Source organism: Nyctereutes procyonoides, unplaced genomic scaffold (genome assembly GCF_905146905.1).
Source record: "Nyctereutes procyonoides isolate TBG_1078 unplaced genomic scaffold, NYPRO_anot_genome, whole genome shotgun sequence".
Classification (NCBI taxonomy): Eukaryota; Metazoa; Chordata; class Mammalia; order Carnivora; family Canidae; genus Nyctereutes; species Nyctereutes procyonoides.
Window position 1 is genome coordinate 33,031,707 of NW_026575159.1, and position 18,256 is coordinate 33,049,962.

Here is an 18,256-nt window from a genome sequence, read left to right on the forward strand (position 1 = left end):
CCCTTGGGTGGAGGGACGGAGCTAGCCTGAAGCCAGCACCAGGCACGTGGCTGACGGGGGGGGGGGGGAAGCTGAGTCAGGGACTGGCTCCCCCAGGAGTTCATCAAGGCGGAGCCCCCAGACTCCCTGAGAACACCCATTCGGAAGAAGGCCATGCTTGCCTGCACTTACCTGGCGTATCCTTTTCTCTGGGTGTGAGGGGAGCCTGGGGGGCTGCCGTCTATGCACATGCCCTCTGGACAGGGGGTGGCGGGTGCAGCGGCCTTGGGCCCTTGACTCCCCGTCAGCTCCCTGGAGCCAGCGCTGGAAGAGCACATGCAGGCGGACCTGATCCACAGCTGTCTGCACAGCATCCTGCCCGTGCTGCCTGAGCCTGAGGGGGAGGATGACCACCAGGAGGTACGGCGGGCACCTGTGGGGACGGCAGGCAGGCCGCGGAGGAGGCAGGCTCACTGCTTGGCTGGCACCTCTTGTCTCTCTAGTCCCTGTACCTGGACACCATGCGTGCCCTTGAGGGTTTGCTGACGGGCCTCCTTCAGTGGAACATGACCCCCCAGGGCCTGCAGATCATGGTGGAGGTGTGCAGGGGTGCGCCCTGCCCTGGCGGGCACTGGGGGGTGGGTGCTGTCTGCACGTGTGTGGTGGGGGTGGGGAGGGGGTCTATGAGCAGGGGCAGCGCCCCCGCCTTCCCAGGCAGGTGTGCAGTTGGGGGTGATCCCTGGTGGGAGCCTGTAGTCCCGTCCTCCACGGCCTGCACGGGGGCGGAGAGAGCCTGCAGGACCCCAGCTGGGAGGTCCTGACCGTCTAGGGCTGGGGTCAAGATGGCAGAGTGGGGGCAGGCGGTAGCCAGGCTGCACCTCTCACTGCCTTCCTAGCAATTGCAGGGGTGGGACTGCCTGGCTCCTGAGAACAGCCAGACCTATAGGACGGGGGCAGAGCGGGAGCTACGGTGGATGACCTGCTCTGACCTGGCCTGCTGGCCCTCGCAGCTGGGGCGGGTGGCCTGGCAGGGATGCTGACTTGCCTGCAGCGCGTAGGCTCCTGCTTCCCAGGCTAACCCCTGAGCTGGCACCTGTGTGAAGCCCCCTCTTCCCTAGCATCTGAGCCCATGGATCAAGTCCCCACGGGGCCACGAGAGGGTGCGGGCGCTCAGCCTAAGTGCCTGCCTGCTGCGGTACTTCCTGGAGCACCTGCACGTCAGTGTGAGTACCCAGCCCGGCCCTACGGCTGCTCCCCTGCCCTAGCCCTGTCCTGGGTCCCTTGGCTCAGGGCGCCTATGTCCCCCGGGCACCCTACCAGCTTCCTGGCCCTCCTCTGGTGCTTGTCCTGGGATCACCCCACGTTGCACTAGTCCCACCATCCTCTTTCCGGAGACAGAAGAGCAATCAGGCCAGGAATCGCCCCCAGGGCTGGCCACCAAGTCAGGTCTGATGGGCACCCTTGTCCTTGGGAGCCTGTGGATTAGCTGGGATTAATGTGGGATGTGTCCCTTAAATGAAGGGGTGGGTGATGGGGACCAGGGGGAAAAGATGATGAGGACACTCGAGGCAGGAGCGCCGGAATGCTCAGAACACTGTGGGAAGGACACGTCCTTCGGGGTGGGCAGAGTGGGGGGGCAGGGGCTTGTTCCAAGGGCTGCACATTCAGGACGCGCTTCAGTATTTGCTGAGGTGAAGTTGCTCCTTGCTCCACAGTTGTTCTTAACAAGATCATCAGCCTGGGTGATTTTAGGATGAATTTGACAGTCCTAAAATATTCCTGTTGTGATCTTGGATTTTGGTAGGGATTGCATGGAATTGATGGATGACTTCGTTGGGCAGTAGCATCTATTACCTCCAGGTCCCTAAGAAGCATGGGCTGCACGGTCTGGTTTTGGAGGTTTTGTAGCTTTTTCTGCAATTGTATTTACTGCTTATTGTTAGGATGGATTTGTGGATATTTAGAAATGAGGCTGTTGATAAGGTTCTTTTCATAGTTCTTTTTTTTTTAAAGATTTTATTTATTTATTCATGAGACTGTACAGAGGAGAGAGAGGGGCAGAGACACAGGCAGAGGGAGGAGCAGGCTCCCTGCAGCGAGCCCGACATGGGATTCGATCCCGGGTCTCCAGGATCGCGCCCTGGGCCAAAGGCAGGCGCCAAACCGCTGCGCCACCCAGGGTTCCCAGTCCCCAGCCTTTAGATGAGAGTTTTGCTGCTAGTTATTTCTTTTCCTGTTCTGGTAGCATCTGTTTGGTAACAAGCCCGACGTTCATTCTTGGCCTGGCCGGATCTGCTGTGTGTTTCCTGATGGTTTCTGCCTTCCGTGTGTGCTTTAGGTGGGCTTTTCCGACTCCGCTTCTTTCGTGGCCTGCATTTCACGTAACCCTAGTCCAACTGGAGTTCACCTGGCATGTGAGGTGACAGACGTGTGACCTCACTGGCAGGAATGGCAGCTGGTCCCGTGAGGTGCTGTGCCCAGCACCCCAGCCTCCCTCTGATGGATACTCTGGCTCGGGAGGGCCCTCAGGGGAGCAGAGGCAGAGGCCTGCGCTTTCTGAAAGGAGCCTGTGCATGGACAGGGACCGGGTGGGGGGGCTTCCGGAAAAGGCCTCACACATGATGGGGGGCCCACAGGGACAGGTGAAGGCAGAGGCCGAGGGGTGTGTAAGTGATGTCACAAGGCCCAGGGTGGGCAAGGCCGTTTGCTTAGAGCAGAGGAGCAAGGCTCCATGAGCACTGAAGACGAGGCTCTGGAAGCTGGGACCAGCACCCAGCTAGGACGAAAGGGGGACCTCACACGGCCCCTCTCCTGACAACACCCCTGCTTTCTAGGGGCGGGAACTTCCCACACCTGTCAGCCAGGATCAGTAGCACCCTGCCCCTCTCTGCTGCCCCGGGGGGACCCCCTCTATAGCCGGATGTTGCTCTGCCTGCACACACCTACTACGCAGCCCTCCTCCTAGGGAACCCCTCCCCCGGGAGGGAGGAGCTCAGCGAGGGGCTGTGCTGGTCACATGGCTGCCCATGTTGGGGGCCCAGGTGCTGTAGGTGGCTGGGCCCCAGTCCCCGTCTCCCGCTATCCCCTGAATGTGTCTGCAGGACCCTCCCTGTCTGCCTCTCTAGGCCCTGGTGCCCTTCCACAACCTCGGCCTCCTCATAGGCCTCTTCTCCCCACGGTGCGCGGACCTGTGGCCTGCCACGCGGCAGGAGGCTGTGAGCTGTGTCTACGCCCTGTTGTACCTCCAGCTGGGCTACGAGGGTGAGCCCTGGCTGGGCAGAGGTGCTGGAGGGCTGGGGGGCAGAGTCTGGGCCTTGGGGGCTGGGGAAGCGCCTGCCCAGCTCCACTCTCCGTCCTGCCTCTGAAGGCTTCTCCCGTGACTACCGCGATGATGTGGCTGAGCGGCTCCTCACCCTCAAGGAAGGCCTTGTGCACCCTGACTCTGCCATCCTCTTTCACACCTGCAACAGCATAGCCCAGGTACCTACGGCGGCAGCCACAAAGGATGGGAGGGCGGCAGTGTCTGGGGCAGAGAGGGGCTCTTGGGCCGTCAGTACCGTCCTGTCACGGGCTCTGCAGGGCGCAGCGACGGGGCACATTGGCAGGTCCCATTCAGAGAACGTGGTGTGGCACCGCCTCTGACCAGCACTCCCTCCGTCTCCTGGGGCCTACCCTCTGAGGCCCGGCAGCAGGGGCATGGTCAGGAGCTCAGCCGCTGGCTCCCGGGGTAGGCTCCGTGCCCCGGCAGTGCTATAGTTCCATTCTGCATCTGGAAATTGCCTTCAGGGCTTCCGGAGGCTTCCTCTCCTACAGAAGGGAGAAGGGAGCGGGTGCCCAGACAATGGGAGGCAGAGACTGGCCCTGGGCGAATCCAGATGGAGTGGCAAGTGCGTGTGTGCTTGGGGCCAGACGTGGCAGATGTCCAGCCACCGTCGTGCTCGTGGCTCCCGTGTGCGGTTTGTGACCTCCTCTAGCCTGTGTGCTGCTTCTCCACTTTAACCAGCACTCGCTCTGCTGTGCTGAGGACGAGGACGGGTGTCCGGCCCGTGGCTGGGCTGTTGGGGCAGGACGGCTGCCCTCTGCCCTTGACTCTGTGGTCTGGAGCGCTCCAGAGCAGCTCCCCACCCCAACCAGTCGGGAGGGGCCTCCTGGAGGCTCTCTGACCAGAGGTGGCTGCCTGGGGACCATCCTCCAGGGACCATCCTCCAGGGGCCAGTGTGGGCACCCTGGACAGGGCAGAGAAGGCTGGAGGAGGGGCGGAAGTGGGGACAGCCCCAGAACCCGGCGGCCCGGGTCTGTGTGCGGTGGGCGCTGCTCCCCACCCTCCCACTCTTCTGACACAACCATCCTTCTAGATTATTGCGAAGCGCCTCCCGCCGGAGCAGCTCATCAGCCTCTTGCTGACCATGTTTGAGGGCCTGGGAGACCCCGACAGGAACTGTTCTCGAGCCGCCACGGTCATGGTCAACTGCCTGCTGAAGGAGCGTGGCAACATGCTCCAGGAGAAGGTGGGGGCAGGGCCTGCTGGGGTCCTCCTGCCCCCCCCCCCCGCTGCCCTGCACCCCCCTCTGCCCCTGCTGCCCCTGCTCCTGTGCTCTGGGTGGCACACACACTGCTCGGCCCCCTTGCTCTGCGAAAAGGACAGAATTTGACACAAGTAACTGCGGAGAAACTGAGGGGGAGGGAAGGGGAAGGTAGATGCAGGGGTAAGGTGTAGGGAGCCCTGCAACGAGTGGGCACTGGCTGGGCACTCTGCTCCAGCAGCCGGATAGTCCTGCAGCCTGCTGGCCCAGAGAGGCCGTGCCCAGGACGCTCAGGTGCCACTTGTTCCTTGCTGCCTGCATGTTCATCTTGTCACTCCTGTGTCCTCTTGGTGGGAGGCTGTCCGTGTGGTTGTTCCCAAGTGTGCACTGGCAGCAGCTCTGGGTCTGTGCATGTGGCCGGACAGCTGACATGCGTGTGCCTGCCCTCAGGGCCTGTAGCTCTGCAGGCCCCAGGGGTCCGGGGACTGCTGGAACGCCTGCCCTGTGACCCCCTGAGAGGCAGACCTGTTTGCCTGGAAAGCATCCAAGCAGAGGAGTGAACTTGTCCTGAGTACACAGCCCTGGGAGGCCCCCCAGAGGTGCAGGAGCAGAGCATTCCACCAGCTCCTGAGCCCCCGGTCCCACAGGCTGACCCCCCACAGGCTGTCACCGCCTCCCGGCAGTACAGAGCTCGGCCTGGTTTGCACCTTACAGAGATGAAATCACACCATCCGTGCCCTTGTGCGGCCTCTCCCAGTGCTCAGGTCACACAGTCCATCACACACCACTCCTTCCTGCGGGGCATCGTGTTCACTCACCCGCCAGCCTCTGTGGACATGGGGCAAGCTGCCAGAGTCCAGGTCCTTTGGACACGAGGGTGCATTTCTGTTGGGGATGTACCGGTGGAAAGGCTGGGGCCTGCAGGAGAGGCCCCCGTGTGGCTGTCCCAGGTGGCGCTGCAGGCAGGGGACCACTCCCCTCCCGCCGGCAGCGGTAGGGTCTGGCGTGCCACGTCATTGCCATGCTTTCTGCTGGGTGTGAGAGTCCAGTTGGTGTTCCTCTGGTAGCTTATGTAGTTTGTACGTGTTGCTGGCTACTCGGCCGTCCTTTGTGAAGACACCAGTGTCCTCGTTTTTTTTCTGGATTGTCTGTGCTTTTCTTAGTGATGTGTGGAAGTCCTGTGTAACCTGGATAGTTCTCTGCTGGAGGCGCGCACGTGCACACACACACACACGCACGCACACGCATGAGTATGTATATATCACAAGTACCTTCTCGGGGAGGAATGAGCAGGAATTTCCTGACAGGGAAGATGGAAGAGCATTGGGAAGGGGCATGTAGGAAGGGAACTGTGTCTGGTGACCCCTGGAAAGGGAAGGGCACTGAGCAAAGGGCTGCGGCGGATGTGGAGGTATCGGGTGGGAGGCATCGGCGGTCTGGACTTGGGGGCAGAGGTGTGGCAGGGGGAAGGGGACACACTGTGACAGGATTGGCCGGATGAAGGTTTGGATTTTATTGTTGCATTCAGTGGGGCTCCCCAGGTTGGACTTGAATTGTAGCAAGTGCCCCAGTGGCTCTGTGTGAGTGAAGGGGGTGGACCCGGCTGGAGGCAGTGGGCATGGTGGTCCCGGTGTGTGGATGTAGAGGCCGCACGGTGTTCACCTGTTCATCCCATGGTGTTGCAAGTGATGCTGGGAACGTGGGTGTACAGGTGTCTCTCCGTGATCTTGCTTTCTGTTCTTTGGGTAAATATCTAGCATGGAATTTCTGGTGATACGGTAATTCTGTTTTTACCATTTGAGGACCTGCCATACTGCTTTGCACAGTGGCTGCACTAGTTTGCACTCCCACCAACGGTGCACACGGGTTCCACTTTCTCCACATCTCTGCCAACACATGTTATCTGTTTTTCTTTTTTTTCTAGTGACCATCCTGCCGGGTGTGAGATGGTACTTCCTAATGTTTTTTTTTTTTTTAAATTTTTATTTATTTATGATAGTCACACAGAAAGAGAGAGAGAGAGAGAGAGGCAGAGACACAGGCAGAGGGAGAAGCAGGCTCCATGCACCGGGAGCCCGACGTGGGACTTGATCCCGGGTCTCCAGGATCGCGCCCTGGGCCAAAGGCAGGCGCCAAACCGCTGCGCCACCCAGGGATTTCTTCCTAATGGTTTTGACTTCATTTTCCTCACAATTAGTGATGGTGGGCATCTTTTGATGCTTGTTGGCCATTTGTACTTTTTTTTTTAAGATTTTATTTATTTATTCATGATAGAGAGAGAGGCAGAGACACAGGCAGAGGGAGAAGCAGGCTCCATGCACCGGGAGCCCGACGTGGGATTCGATCCCGGGTCTCCAGGATTGCGTCCCGGGCCAAAGGCAGGCGCCAAACCGCTGCGCCACCCAGGGATTCCCCATTTGTACATTTTCTTTGGAGATAAATCTGTTCGTGTCCTTTGCCCATTTTAAAACCCTGTTGTTTAATTTTTGTTGTTGTTGGGATGTAGTTCTTTATATATTCTGGATATTAACACGGTATCAGATGTATGATTTACAGGTGTTTTTTCCCCAAGTTCCCAGGTTGCCTCTTCACTCTGTTGATTGTGTCCTTTGATGCATAAAAGTTTTGTTTGTCTGTTTTTTAAGAAAGCTCTACACCCAGTGAGGGGCTTGAACTTGTGACCCTGAGATCAGGAGTCGCATGCTCTATCAACGAGCTGCCCCATGTACACAGAAGTCTTTGAGTTTGCTATAGTCCTGTATTTTTCTTTTTTCTTTTTCTTTTTCTCTTTCTTTCTTTCTTTCTTTCTTTCTTTCTTTCTTTCTTTCTTTCTTTCTTTCTTTCTTTCTTTCTTTCTTTTTTTTTTAAGATTTTGTTTGAGAGAGCACAAGCAGGGGGAGGGCAGAGGCAGAAGCCGACTCCTCCCTGAGCAGGGATCCCAGACCCTGGGATCATGACCTGAGCTGAAGGCAGACACCCGACTGAGCTGCTCAGGTGCCACTGTATTTTTGCTTTTGTTGCCTGTTCTTTTATAGCCGGGAAATTATTGCCAAATTCAATGTGATGAAGCTTTTTCCTGTTTTTTTTGCTCTAGGAGTTTTATAGCTTTGGGTCCCACCCACTCGTGATAGATCCAGGCTCCTCTCCACAGGCCCAATGTACTGAGCTGGCGGGTGGGTGTTCAGGGTGCTGCTTTTTGCACAGTACCCTTTCCAGCTCAGGCTCACAGATATGGCACTCCGCACACCTCCCCCAGGGGACTGCATTGCTGACCCAGGTTCACACTTTGAGCGTGTCTGTCTCATGCGTGACGTGGCACGCTGGCATCTTGTACCCACAGATGCCTTGGTGGGCTGTCATTTTCCTTCCTGTCCTGGCAGACCTTGGCAGGGGTCCTCTTAGACACACCAGGTCGCCGTTAGACTCTAAATTTCTCTGACATCAAATCAGAAAATGTGGTCCTAGCAAGTGACATGTGACTGGACTGACCCCTTGACCCCTACAGGCAGCGATCCTCAAATAGAGCACCTTGTAAAACTGAGCAGAGAGGGCGAGACAGAAAGCCACACCACAGGCTCCTAGCCTCAGCGGTGTTGGAAGCAGGAGCAGGGCCTCTTGGGTTGGAGGGAAGCTGCAGGGAAGCCAAGGAAACAGGACACAGTGGAGTCAAAACGCGCCTACTGCCGTGCAGCGTTGTGGCAGGCTCACCCGGGGCCCAGCAGCTCTGCTCCGAGGCCTGTGCCCAGAAGCAGAGGCACATCCACACAAAGACCTGGACATAGACACTCGCAGCAGCAGCAACCATAATGGCCGAAGAAGGGACACAACGCAAATGCCTGTCGATAAATAAACAGATAAATGAAACGTGTCGTATCCTTGCAATGAAGTATCATCCAGCAGCAGAGAGCAGGGAAGCACCGACACACCTACATGTGGATGAACCTTGCAAACATGGTGCACAATGAAAGAAACGAGTCACCAAAGGCCACACAGTGTGTGAGTCCATTCGTGTGGCGAGTCCATGGGGTCGGAAGGAGGGCCAGGGGCTCCGGAGGGGTGGCTGATGCAGATGAGGCTGCTTTTGGGGGTGATGCTGCACAACCCTGGGAACACACTGGAGACCACTGACTCGCACGCTTACACAGGCCAACCCTGCGGCAGGGAGTCCTTCCACGGAGCCTCAGTGAAGGGACCACGAGGCAAGAGAGCATAAGGGGCTGCTGCCGGGAGGACAGGCCTTGGACGGGTAAAGGTGAGCCTGGAACAATCCAGAAGGTGCAGGGCGTGCAGGCTGAGCCCCACATGGTGGGCCGTCGGAATGCAGACCCTACCCTGGGCCCTGCCGGTCAGGGAAGCAGGGCGCTGGCACGGCCCCAGGCCGAGTGCCCTCCGCAGCCAAGCTCCGGGACCTGCTGCCACACTCACCGGCCACACATGCCAGGGCCTGCTCGCTGCTTCGTGAAATACGCCGGAGCTAGGAAAAGGGTAGAGAAGATGGACAACCCCACTGAAACGATTAGAAACACCTCTGACAAGACAAGTCAGGAGAAAGAGCCACTGTTCCCAAAAGGAAAATGCAAAGTGAGCGAAGGACAAGAAGCAACTTGCTCAGGGTGCTGGCGAGCCCGCCCTGCTGGGACAGGCTGCTACGGGGACGCAGACTCCGCACCTGGGCGCAGGGCCTGGGGGAGCCAAGGGGACTCACAGCCACGAGGGCCACCGGGTGCACGTGGAGGCGCGCATCCAGCCCTCGTGTCCTCGCTGCCAGGGCGCCCCAGGCCAGCTTAGAGGATGCGGTGCTCTGTGGCATGCAGGGGGACAGGTCCAGGTCAGCAGGAGCAGGACACTGGCGCCGGGGTGCTACGCTTCAGCAGCTGGGAGATCAGCCCCCTGGCCCAACTCCAAAGTTGTAGAAGACAAGTGTCCTGGTGTCCCCCTGTCCTGGTGCTGCCCACGCCCTCTCCAGCAGAGATCCACAGCCCTTGTCCCCCACACGCGAGATGCGCTACCGCATGAGCAGGTGTGGGCCTGGCCTGGAACGTTCCCTCATCAGAGCTGTGCCCTGCCCTTCTTGCTCCTCCTGCTCCCCCCCCCCCACCCCTCAGGTGGGATCCTCGGCCAGCGCTGCCCCGTCCAGGGGACCGTGTCTCATCAGCTGTCCTCCCTGCTGTGCAGCCTCGGCAGTAGGGGCTCCCCGTGCTGGGCCAGCGTCCCTCGCCATGGGCCCGGGGCCTGTAGCGACGAGGCGGTGCCCACAAGGGGGCCTGCCTGCCGTGCTGGGCCAGTGGGCCCCCGACTGGCTGTGGAGCCAGGCCCTTGGCTTGGGTGGGCCCGAAGGGGCACCGGCTGCCTGCAGCTCCACTCTGTCTGCCCCCTCCTGATGGCCCCCAGCTTCTGGGACCGTCCAAGGACCTGTGTCCCCTTCCCCACACTCCCTGTCCTGGGGTGGTGCTCACCGCTTGGCCTGGCGAAGGGCGGCCGTGTCTGGGCAGCAGGCGGCTGTGTGTTGCCCTTCCTGGTGGAGAGGGCCCGGCAGGCACAGTTGGGCCTCCGTATGCACCCCGCAGCCTCCTCCTGTGCCCCTCTGTGTCCCAGGCGCCTGTGCTCTGCTGGTGCGGGAAGGGCTCCCAGTGTGTGCGTGTGCGTGTGCCCGGCCTGACCTCCATGGCTCCCCACCCTCAGGTGCCTGAGATCGTGAGTGTGCTTCGCTCCAAGCTGCAGGAGACGCGAGAGGAGTACGTCGTGCAGGCCGCCCAGCACAGTGTGCACCTCCTGGCATCCCAGCACTGCGCCGCGGTGGTCACCAGCCTCCTGGGCAGCCCCCTGCCCTTTGACAGGTATCTGGCACCTGCGGGCTGCACGGGGTCCACCTGCCCCCAGCCCCTCCTGCACTCTGTGTCCCAGCTTGGCCCCTGTGGGGCACCTGCCACCATCTGGAGCAACCCGTCCTCGAGCTGGAAGGGTCCCCCCACCTGAGGCCCGCGCCCTTGCCTTTGCTGTCCGCCTGTTGGGAGGGGCCCCGAGCTGTGTGCTCCCCCGTCCCCAGCCCCGCTGTCGGCGCCTCTGCTTGTGCGCGTACCTCTCCTTGACTCGCGTCTGCTCTGCTTGTGCAGAGGCGCTCGGAGGTGGTAGTCTGTCTCCCGCAGGGCGCCCTCGGCCCTCAGCGCCTCTCTCCTTCCTGCCCCTGCCGGCCTTTCTTTGTCCGCCTGTCCTTCCAGTGTGAAGGCCACGTCGTGCCTCTGCCGTGGCGAGGCGGGCGTCCAGCCCCATCTGGGACTTCTGTTTCCCCTCTTCCTTTTGGATCCTCATTCTTGTCTCTCTCTAGCTCGACACGGCCTTTTTTAGGAGTTTGTTTTCCCCAAAATGAGTTCTGAAGTCCTGCACGGTTTCTGGTCTTACAGCAGCTGACCCGAGAGGGACCCGTGCTCACAGAGCCCGGCTCTCGGGGTGCTGGGCCTCTGCACGTGGGGCCCCCTCCGCGCCCGCATTGACCGGGAGGGTCTGGTGGTGGCCGCCAGCTCTCCAGGCCGTGGCCGCGCCTCCCATGCTTGGCTCTTCGTGCTTTGGCTTCTCTGTTCGTGGAGGCCGTGCGGGTGGGCCCATGGCCCGTGCCCTGTGCCCCGAGCTCCAAACCCAGAAATGTTGCTGCTGCCCGACGGCTGTCCCCAGACACGCGTTGTGCTCGGTCTTGAGCTCCGATGACACAATCCGCGTAAACACAGTCATGGGGCGTTTCCTTCTGCCCCCTTTACGTGGCCCTGCCCGTCGTCGGGCTGCACGGCTCATTCCCGCGTTGTGGCGCCAGGGCAGCCCTGGCCAGGTCTGGCCCACCACGTGTTGTGCACAACCTTTGAGCTCAGGGTGGGTTGGTTTTTTTCTTAAGATTTTGTTTATTCATGAGACACAGAGAGGCAGAGACCCAGGTAGAGGGAGAAGCAGGCTCCCTGCGGGGAGCCCGATGCGGGACTCGATCCCGGGACCCGGGGTCACGCCCTGAGCCGGAGGCAGACGCTCAATCCCTGAGCCACCCTGGGATCCCCTCCAGGGTGGGTTTTAATCTCACAAGTAGCTGGCAAAGAAAGCCAGAGGCTAGTTCATGACTGTGAAAATCACATGAAATTAAAATTTGTCCAGAAGCAAAGTTATCGGAACACGACATGGCCCTTCGCTGCCGCGTGGGTGTTTGGTCAACGAGGCTGCGTGCCGAGAGTGAGCTGTTCCCTGCCCTGGGTGCAGGTGCAGGCTCCCCGGTGTCCCTGCCCCCACGCGGCACGGCTCGCCTCCTGGTGGGCACGCGCATTGTCCCTCGTGGTGGCATCTGGGCCTCCGTCCCTTCTGCCTGCAGCCCATCTTCTGGCATTTCCTCGGAGAGGGTGTGCAGACTCTCTTTTTGGGATCTGAAGGTGTGTTCACCTGGCAGGAGTCGAGCTCGGTGAGAGTTCAGCACGCGGGAGGAGGCACGTCCCACCCCCCTCCCCCGGCCAGGTGGCCGTGGCCTTGCTGCCCCCCATGCTGAGCACTGTCCATCCTCTGCTTCTGGGATACCCGCTGTCCTGTCTCTGCTCAGCCCCGGGGCACTTCTCCCGCCGCCGGCCCACGGTTGTGCGTGGAGGCGGCCCCCACGCCTCCCGCCCATGTCCTGTCCTGTGCCGCCTGCGGGGCTGTGGCTGCCCTCAGCCGCGTCTCGGGGCTCGGGGTTCGTTGCTGCCAGCTCGGCTCGCCATCTGTTTGCAGACCCCCGGGCCGAGGCTGGGGTCCCCCCCTGCAGCAGGGGAGGTCTGGCGGCATGTCTGGGGCCCGGGGGTGACCGTCCTTCCGTCCCGCTGCAGCCACACCTGCACCCTGTGGCGGGCGCTGGCCGTGGAGCCCAGCCTCACCACCCAGGTCCTGGGGCTGCTCCTGGAGAAGCTGAGCAAGGACGTCCCATTCAAGGAGACCCGGGCCTTCCTTCTGAGCAGCTCTCCGGGCCGCGTGGCCACAGTGCTGCCCCTCGCGGTGAGTGGGGCTCCGGGGCTGCCCGCCTGGCCTGCTCCCCGCTCCCGGAGGCCGGGGAGGGGCCGTGGGGCTACTGGCGGGAGGACCCACAGGTGGCCTGGCTCGTAAAGGCCTCGCAGCTGTTGGCCCTAAGGGAAGCCCCCATCCCGCGGGAAGGCGAGGCCACGGCGTCGGCACAGCAGCTGCCAGAGCTGCTTCCCCCTTTTCACTGCTGTGGAATCAAGAGCAGATGGTCGGGGGCCTGTCCCAAGGGGGGCCACCCTGCCCCCGCGCCTGCCAGGGGCCCAGCGAGGCCGCGGCTTCCCTGTGCGGCGTTCCGCCCCCCCCCCCCACCAGCCAGATCTCCGCGCACGTGGGGTGACCCAGGGCGCTTTGGGCAAGTTTCGGGCGAGTTGGGGGCAGGCCCGGCCTTCAGCATGCGGCCTCGCGAGAGTCCCGAGGGTCCCACAGAGCCCAGCCTGACGTACCCCCCCCCCCGCCCCCAGGCCACGTGCGCGCTGTGCGAGGTCATGAGCGCGCCGGCATCCGGGCCCGCGGTGCTCGAGCTCTACCCGCAGCTGTTCGCGGCGCTCCTGCTGCGCATTAGCTGCACCGTGGGCGTCGTGCTGCCCCGGAACCTGCAGGCCAAGGAGAGGAAGGGTGCGGGCTCTGCTGTGGCCCTGAGGAGCCTGGAGCCCTGCAGGTAACCGGGTCCTCGCCTCCTGCCCCAGCACGGTTGCAGGAGCACGTGCGTGTGCGTGCGTGCGTGCGAGCACACGCGTGTCTGGCTCCCTGGCCGTGAGGGACAGGACGGGAAGGCTGGGCTGGGTACTGGGGCCTTGGCTCAGCATCTTGGGTGTGCCTGGGGAGCTGGTACTGGCACCTCGGGTCACACGTCGGTGCTGGGGATGCAGCCTCCCTGCCTGACTGAGCTCCTCCCGTCCTCCGGTGGGTCTGGGATGGGACCGTGGGGCGGAGGCAGCTGCCAGCCTGCGGGGTGGCCTGCGGGGGTGGCACGGGACACTCGGCTGTGCCACCTTCACAAGATGGAGCGGAGGGGAGGGCTTGGGGTGCGGGTGGGGCCTGGGGCTCCTGGTCCTTGCCCCGTCTACACCCCATGGGGCGCCATCCTCGGGCGCACTACGCCTCCCAGGTCGGACCCCGCTGGCCGCAGCTCTGCTAGGGCTTTGGGATTCTCGCTGTGGGGCTGTGGGGCGGGAGACTAGGACGGCAGGTGCAGCTGCGGGCTGGGAGCGCTTGGCAGCCCAGTGTCGGCCCCGTGGCGGCGGGACTCCGAACGACTGCAGGGCCACGGGGCCACTGGAGCCCGAGGGGACCCCTGGTGGGACAGGAGCACGTCAGCCCGCGTCCCCCGGGGCTGCTCCACCACAGGAGCCTTGGCCGCTCAGGGAGGGGCCATGTGCCAGCGGCTGCCGGGTTGTGCCCGGAGCGGGCAGTAAGGGACTGGCGAGACCCCCCCCCGGACCAGCCCCGGCCTGGCACGCGGGGACAGCACTCCGTGGCCTGTGAGTTCTGGGGCCTGTGGGTCCCAAGCCCCTGGGGGCCCTGGGCCAGGGCAGGTGCAGAGCCGGCTCCAGGCAGGGGCCTGTGGGCCAGGCACGCAGACTGCTCTCCCGGCCACGCCCGGGATGGGTCTGGGCAGCAGGTGGACAGGCCAGGAGACGCCCTTCCCCGACTGCACGTGCCTCAGCCAAGGCTGTGTCTCGTGGGACTCGTGGTGGTGGCTCAAGGGGTGCCCTCCGCAGCCGCCTGGGTCGGAGGACGAGCACCCGCCCCCCACGGCCCGGCAGGAGCCTACCGGAGGATCCGTCCCCCCCGGCTGTTGCCTGAGTCGTGGGCAAGTGCGCCGCCCCGGGTGGGTGTCCACCTTTGGGCCAGGGGCTCCCAGGGGCACACGCCTGCTGGCCAGGGCAGGGCCTGAGCGCCAGGTGGCCGCCCGCTGGGGAGGGGTGCTCCTGCGCCGTTCTGAGAGCCCGGGGGAGCACTGCTTGGGCTCCGGCTCTGGTACGAGTCCCTGCAGGTGCCAGACGCATGCCTGCGCCCCCGTACACCCAGGATGGGGGCCCTGCCCCTGCTGCCTGCCTGCCACCGACCGCCCCGAGCTGGGCACGAGGCCATTGCTCAACCCCAGGCGGCCCCAGCCCCTCCTGCCAGGGACACGTGACAGCCAAGCGCCGCAGGGCCGAGCCGCAGGCACGGCCACCCTGCCATCCCACCCAGGGCTGAGCTTGTAGCCACTGCAGCTCCGGCCACAGCCTGGCCTCGGCGGGGAGGGGTCCCTGCCACCATGGAGCCCCACCTGCCATCCCTTCCTCCGGTCCGGGCTCCCCTGGGTGGGCTGTACACAGGTGACAGCGGGGCCTTCTGCGGTACAGGAACTGGCTGCACAGGGCCAGTTCTCGGGTCCCTGGCGGACCCTGCTCCACGCAGCCCGCTGACCTTGGGTCCCTTCTGCCGCTCGTCCAAGGGCCCCGCACGAGACTCTGACCTGACTTTAGTTTCACTTTTAACAACTGTCTATTTTTTTCATTTCTTAATTAAATGAAGGTTTTCAAGGCAAGTGAAAAACCCTGAAGGCTGTTATCCTAACGGTGCTGGAGGGCTTGGGGACGCTGCTTACAGAGCCCCCACCTGCCCGTCACAGGGACTGGCGGCCACAAGCACTAACAGCCTCCCTGAGCCGAGGGTCCAGAGCACCCTCGAGGTGCCCAGCGGAGGGGAGGGCCCAGGGGCCTCCCTGGAGGGTGCCACTGGCAGGGCCCAGGCCCCGCAGCCCGGGGACATCTCTCCCAAGAGCAGGAGTCTCTGCAGGGGTGTGGGGCACCAAGGTGAGCGGCACTCCGGGCCCCCCGCCCCCAGATCCATCCCCGTGTGTCCCACAGCTCCGCAGCCGATGCTCTGCAGGCCATGCTGCTTCGGGGCGGCAATGAGGACGTGGTGCAGCGCATGGAGCTGGAGGGAGGCTGGCAGCTGCTCAGGACATCTACGGGGCATGAGGAGGGGGTCACCCGGCTGGCCAGGTTCTGTGCAGGCTACCCCAGGGGAACGTGGGAGCTGGTGGGCCCAGTGGGAATGCCCCTGTGCTTCCGGCAGGCCTCCCATGGAGCAGGATGGGGAGGCGGGAGCCTGAGGCCCCGGCACTCACGCTGGGGCCCCCTCCCTAGCGCCATGGCCAAGTTTGCCGGCCCCCGGCTGCCCCTGGTGATGAAGGCACTCGTGTGCACGCAGAGCAGCGTGTACGAAATCCAGCGGGTCACCTCCACGGGCTTCCTGGCAGAGGTAGGAGCTGCCTGCTCCGGGGGGCCCGGGGGCGCCCTGCCCCGCTCCTGCTCGGTACTGCCGGGCACAGGGCCCATCAGGCCAGGCCCAGGGACGGGAGGCCTGAGCTGGGCAGTCTGCGGGGCCCTCGGGGGGGCGGGCCGCCGGCCAGGGCTCCAAGCCTCCCTGGTCGCTGCTCCGTGGCTGACGCTGCCAAAACCTGCCCTGAGGGTGGCGGGGTCAGGACCTTGGAGGGAACAGGCCTCGGCCTGTCCGCTCCTCACAGCAAGCCTGGCCAGGGGCGCCCAGCGGTGCAGTGGTGGGAAGCGGGCACTGCCATCGGGAGATGGCCTGGACGGGGTGGGGAGCGGGGGGGGGCAGGTGCTCACAGCGGGTCTGCCTCCAGCTGCTCAACAGCAACGTGGTCAACGACCTCATGCTCCTGGAGTCACTGCTGGACAACCTGGTGGCCCGGCAGAAGGACACCTGTGCCAGCGTGCGGCGGCTGGTGCTGCGAGGCCTGGCCAATGTGGCCTCCGGCTCCCCAGATAAGGTGAGTGGGTGTGGGAGGGAGAGGGGGGTGGGGGCCGGCCACTCCACTCCGTGCCCTGCGGCTGAGTGTGGGGCCTCCCCAGGTGCGGGCGCACGGCCCCCAGCTCCTGACGGCTGTCATCGGCGGCCTGGACGACAGGGACGACCCTTACAGCCTGGTGGCCCTGGAGGCCATGGTGGGCCTGGCGAGGCTGCTGGACCTGGTGGAGCCCCAGGACCTGCACCCAGTGCTGCTGCACGTCGCCATCCGGATCCGGCCCTTCTTCGACAGTGTAGGCAGGGCGTGGGGGCCTCCCCCGCCCCCCCCCAGGCGGCCTGCCACCCCCCCCCCCGCCCCCTGCTGACCCTCTGTTGGCGCCATCTCCCCACCCCACCCCCAAGGGGCCTTCTTGCCAGCCTGTCAGTCCCCTGGTGTCCACGACGCGGGGACGCCCCCAAGCCCCGCACTGGTGACCCCCCTCCCCACCCCCTATCAGGAGAAGATGGAGCTCCGCTCTGCGTCCATCCGCCTCTTCGGGCATCTCAACAAGGCCTGCCGGGGGCGCTGTGAGGACGTGTTCCTGGAGCAGGTGGTGGGCGGGCTGGTGCCCCTGCTGCTGCACCTGCGGGACCCCCAAGGCCCCGTGACCAGCGTGAGTGGGCCGCGGGGAGGGTGGGCGGGCCTGGCTCTGGGGCGGGGGCTCAGCGTGCTGTCCCGCAGGCCTGCCGGTTTGCACTGCGCATGTGCGGCCCCAACCTGCAGTGTGACGAGCTGGAGGCCGCCCTCCAGAAGCACCTGCGGGAGGAGCGGGGCCTGCACTTCGGGGAGTTCCTCAACACCACCTGCAAGCTCCTGGTGAGGGTGCGGTGGGGGGGTGGGGGGTGGGTGGGGGGCACGGGCGGGGGCGGGACTCAGGCCCCCCCCCGCTGCCCCCGCTCCCGCAGATGCACCACTTCCCGGAGCTGCTGGGCCGCCTGGTGAGCACCGGCCTTTTCTACTTCAAGAGCAGCTGGGAAGACGTCCGCGCGGCCGCCCCCATGCTCACGGGTGAGCCCCGCCCCCGCGCGCGGCCCCGCCCCCAGCCTGGCCTTCCCTGACACCCCCCGCCCCCCCCCCAGGGTTCCTGGTGCTGCACGTGGAGCCCGAGCAGAGGCCACAGGTGGACCTGGAACAGCTGACTGCAGGTGAGCCGGTCAGGCCCCCGCCCCCAACCTGTCGGCCTGCGCGGGGCCTCACTGACCTGTGGGCACCAGGGGGGACTAAGTGATTTTCCTGGATTTCAAGGATTTTTCCCCTGTCACTGGTGACCTCATCGTCTCTAGTAATTCACGGAAACTTCTTAACTGTTCCAAAAGAGCTTAAAAAACACTAAAAAAGGAAAAGCTATCTTTCCGTTGGCTCCCAGGCGCTCCCGGCAGAGGCCTGTCTTAGGAGAGTGGTGGGCGGGTGGCCCCGTGCGGGGTGGGGGTGCACCATGGGGTCCTGGTCCCCCAGGCTCGGTGGACAGGGAAGGGGAGGGGCCGGCCTGGCGGAGGCCCGCGGGCGGGGTATTCTTGGGGGACCCAGCCGACCCCTGGCAGCGGCTCCCTGCCCCCAGCGCTCCAGCTCCTCCTCAAGGACCCGGCCCCCCTGGTGCGCATGAAGGCTGCCGAGACTCTGGGCCGCCTGGTGAAGTTCGCCTGAGGCTCCCCGGCAGCACCACCCGTCACCCCTGCGAGCAGTCACCGCGGGTCTGGGCCCAAACCCTCCCCCCCCCCCCCCCCCCCCCCCCGCCAGGAGCAAGGGGCCGAACACCTGCCCTTCTGGAGGGGGCCGCCGGAGGCCAAGCGCGGGCCGGGGAGCAAGTGGTTGTACCCCCCTTCCCAATAAAGCCACTGGCTCCTCAGGCGGCATAGGAGTGTGAGGTCACAGCCTCTCCTTGTGGGACGGGCAGCGGGTCGGAAACCCTGAATCAAGGTCGCACCACTGG

The 18,256-nt window shown here is 63.8% G+C and overlaps 1 protein-coding gene across 9 annotated transcripts in view; it reads left to right on the top strand.

Moving 5' to 3' along the window:
- MROH1 (maestro heat like repeat family member 1) overlaps positions 1 to 18,184 on the top strand; it is a 66,396-nt gene extending 48,212 nt beyond the window's left edge. For 6 of the 9 annotated variants that reach the window (XM_055314160.1, XM_055314166.1, XM_055314165.1 and 3 more), the window contains 18 exons: positions 97 to 176; positions 288 to 399; positions 483 to 578; positions 1,098 to 1,202; positions 3,105 to 3,240; positions 3,347 to 3,459; positions 4,335 to 4,487; positions 10,185 to 10,339; positions 12,332 to 12,497; positions 12,983 to 13,179; positions 15,380 to 15,776; positions 16,162 to 16,308; positions 16,391 to 16,579; positions 16,784 to 16,939; positions 17,008 to 17,142; positions 17,232 to 17,334; positions 17,406 to 17,471; positions 17,885 to 18,184. In XM_055314160.1, the coding sequence (XP_055170135.1) occupies positions 97 to 176; positions 288 to 399; positions 483 to 578; positions 1,098 to 1,202; positions 3,105 to 3,240; positions 3,347 to 3,459; positions 4,335 to 4,487; positions 10,185 to 10,339; positions 12,332 to 12,497; positions 12,983 to 13,179; positions 15,380 to 15,776; positions 16,162 to 16,308; positions 16,391 to 16,579; positions 16,784 to 16,939; positions 17,008 to 17,142; positions 17,232 to 17,334; positions 17,406 to 17,471; positions 17,885 to 17,970 (2,592 nt within the window). In that variant the 3' untranslated portion in view covers positions 17,971 to 18,184. Of the gene's footprint in view, positions 1 to 96; positions 177 to 287; positions 400 to 482; positions 579 to 1,097; positions 1,203 to 3,104; positions 3,241 to 3,346; positions 3,460 to 4,334; positions 4,488 to 10,184; positions 10,340 to 12,331; positions 12,498 to 12,982; positions 13,180 to 15,379; positions 15,777 to 16,161; positions 16,309 to 16,390; positions 16,580 to 16,783; positions 16,940 to 17,007; positions 17,143 to 17,231; positions 17,335 to 17,405; positions 17,472 to 17,884 lie in introns of those variants that run through there. The other 3 variants (XM_055314163.1, XM_055314164.1, XR_008662975.1) reach the window with 2 other exon arrangements.
- Positions 18,185 to 18,256: the final 72 nt, after the last annotated feature.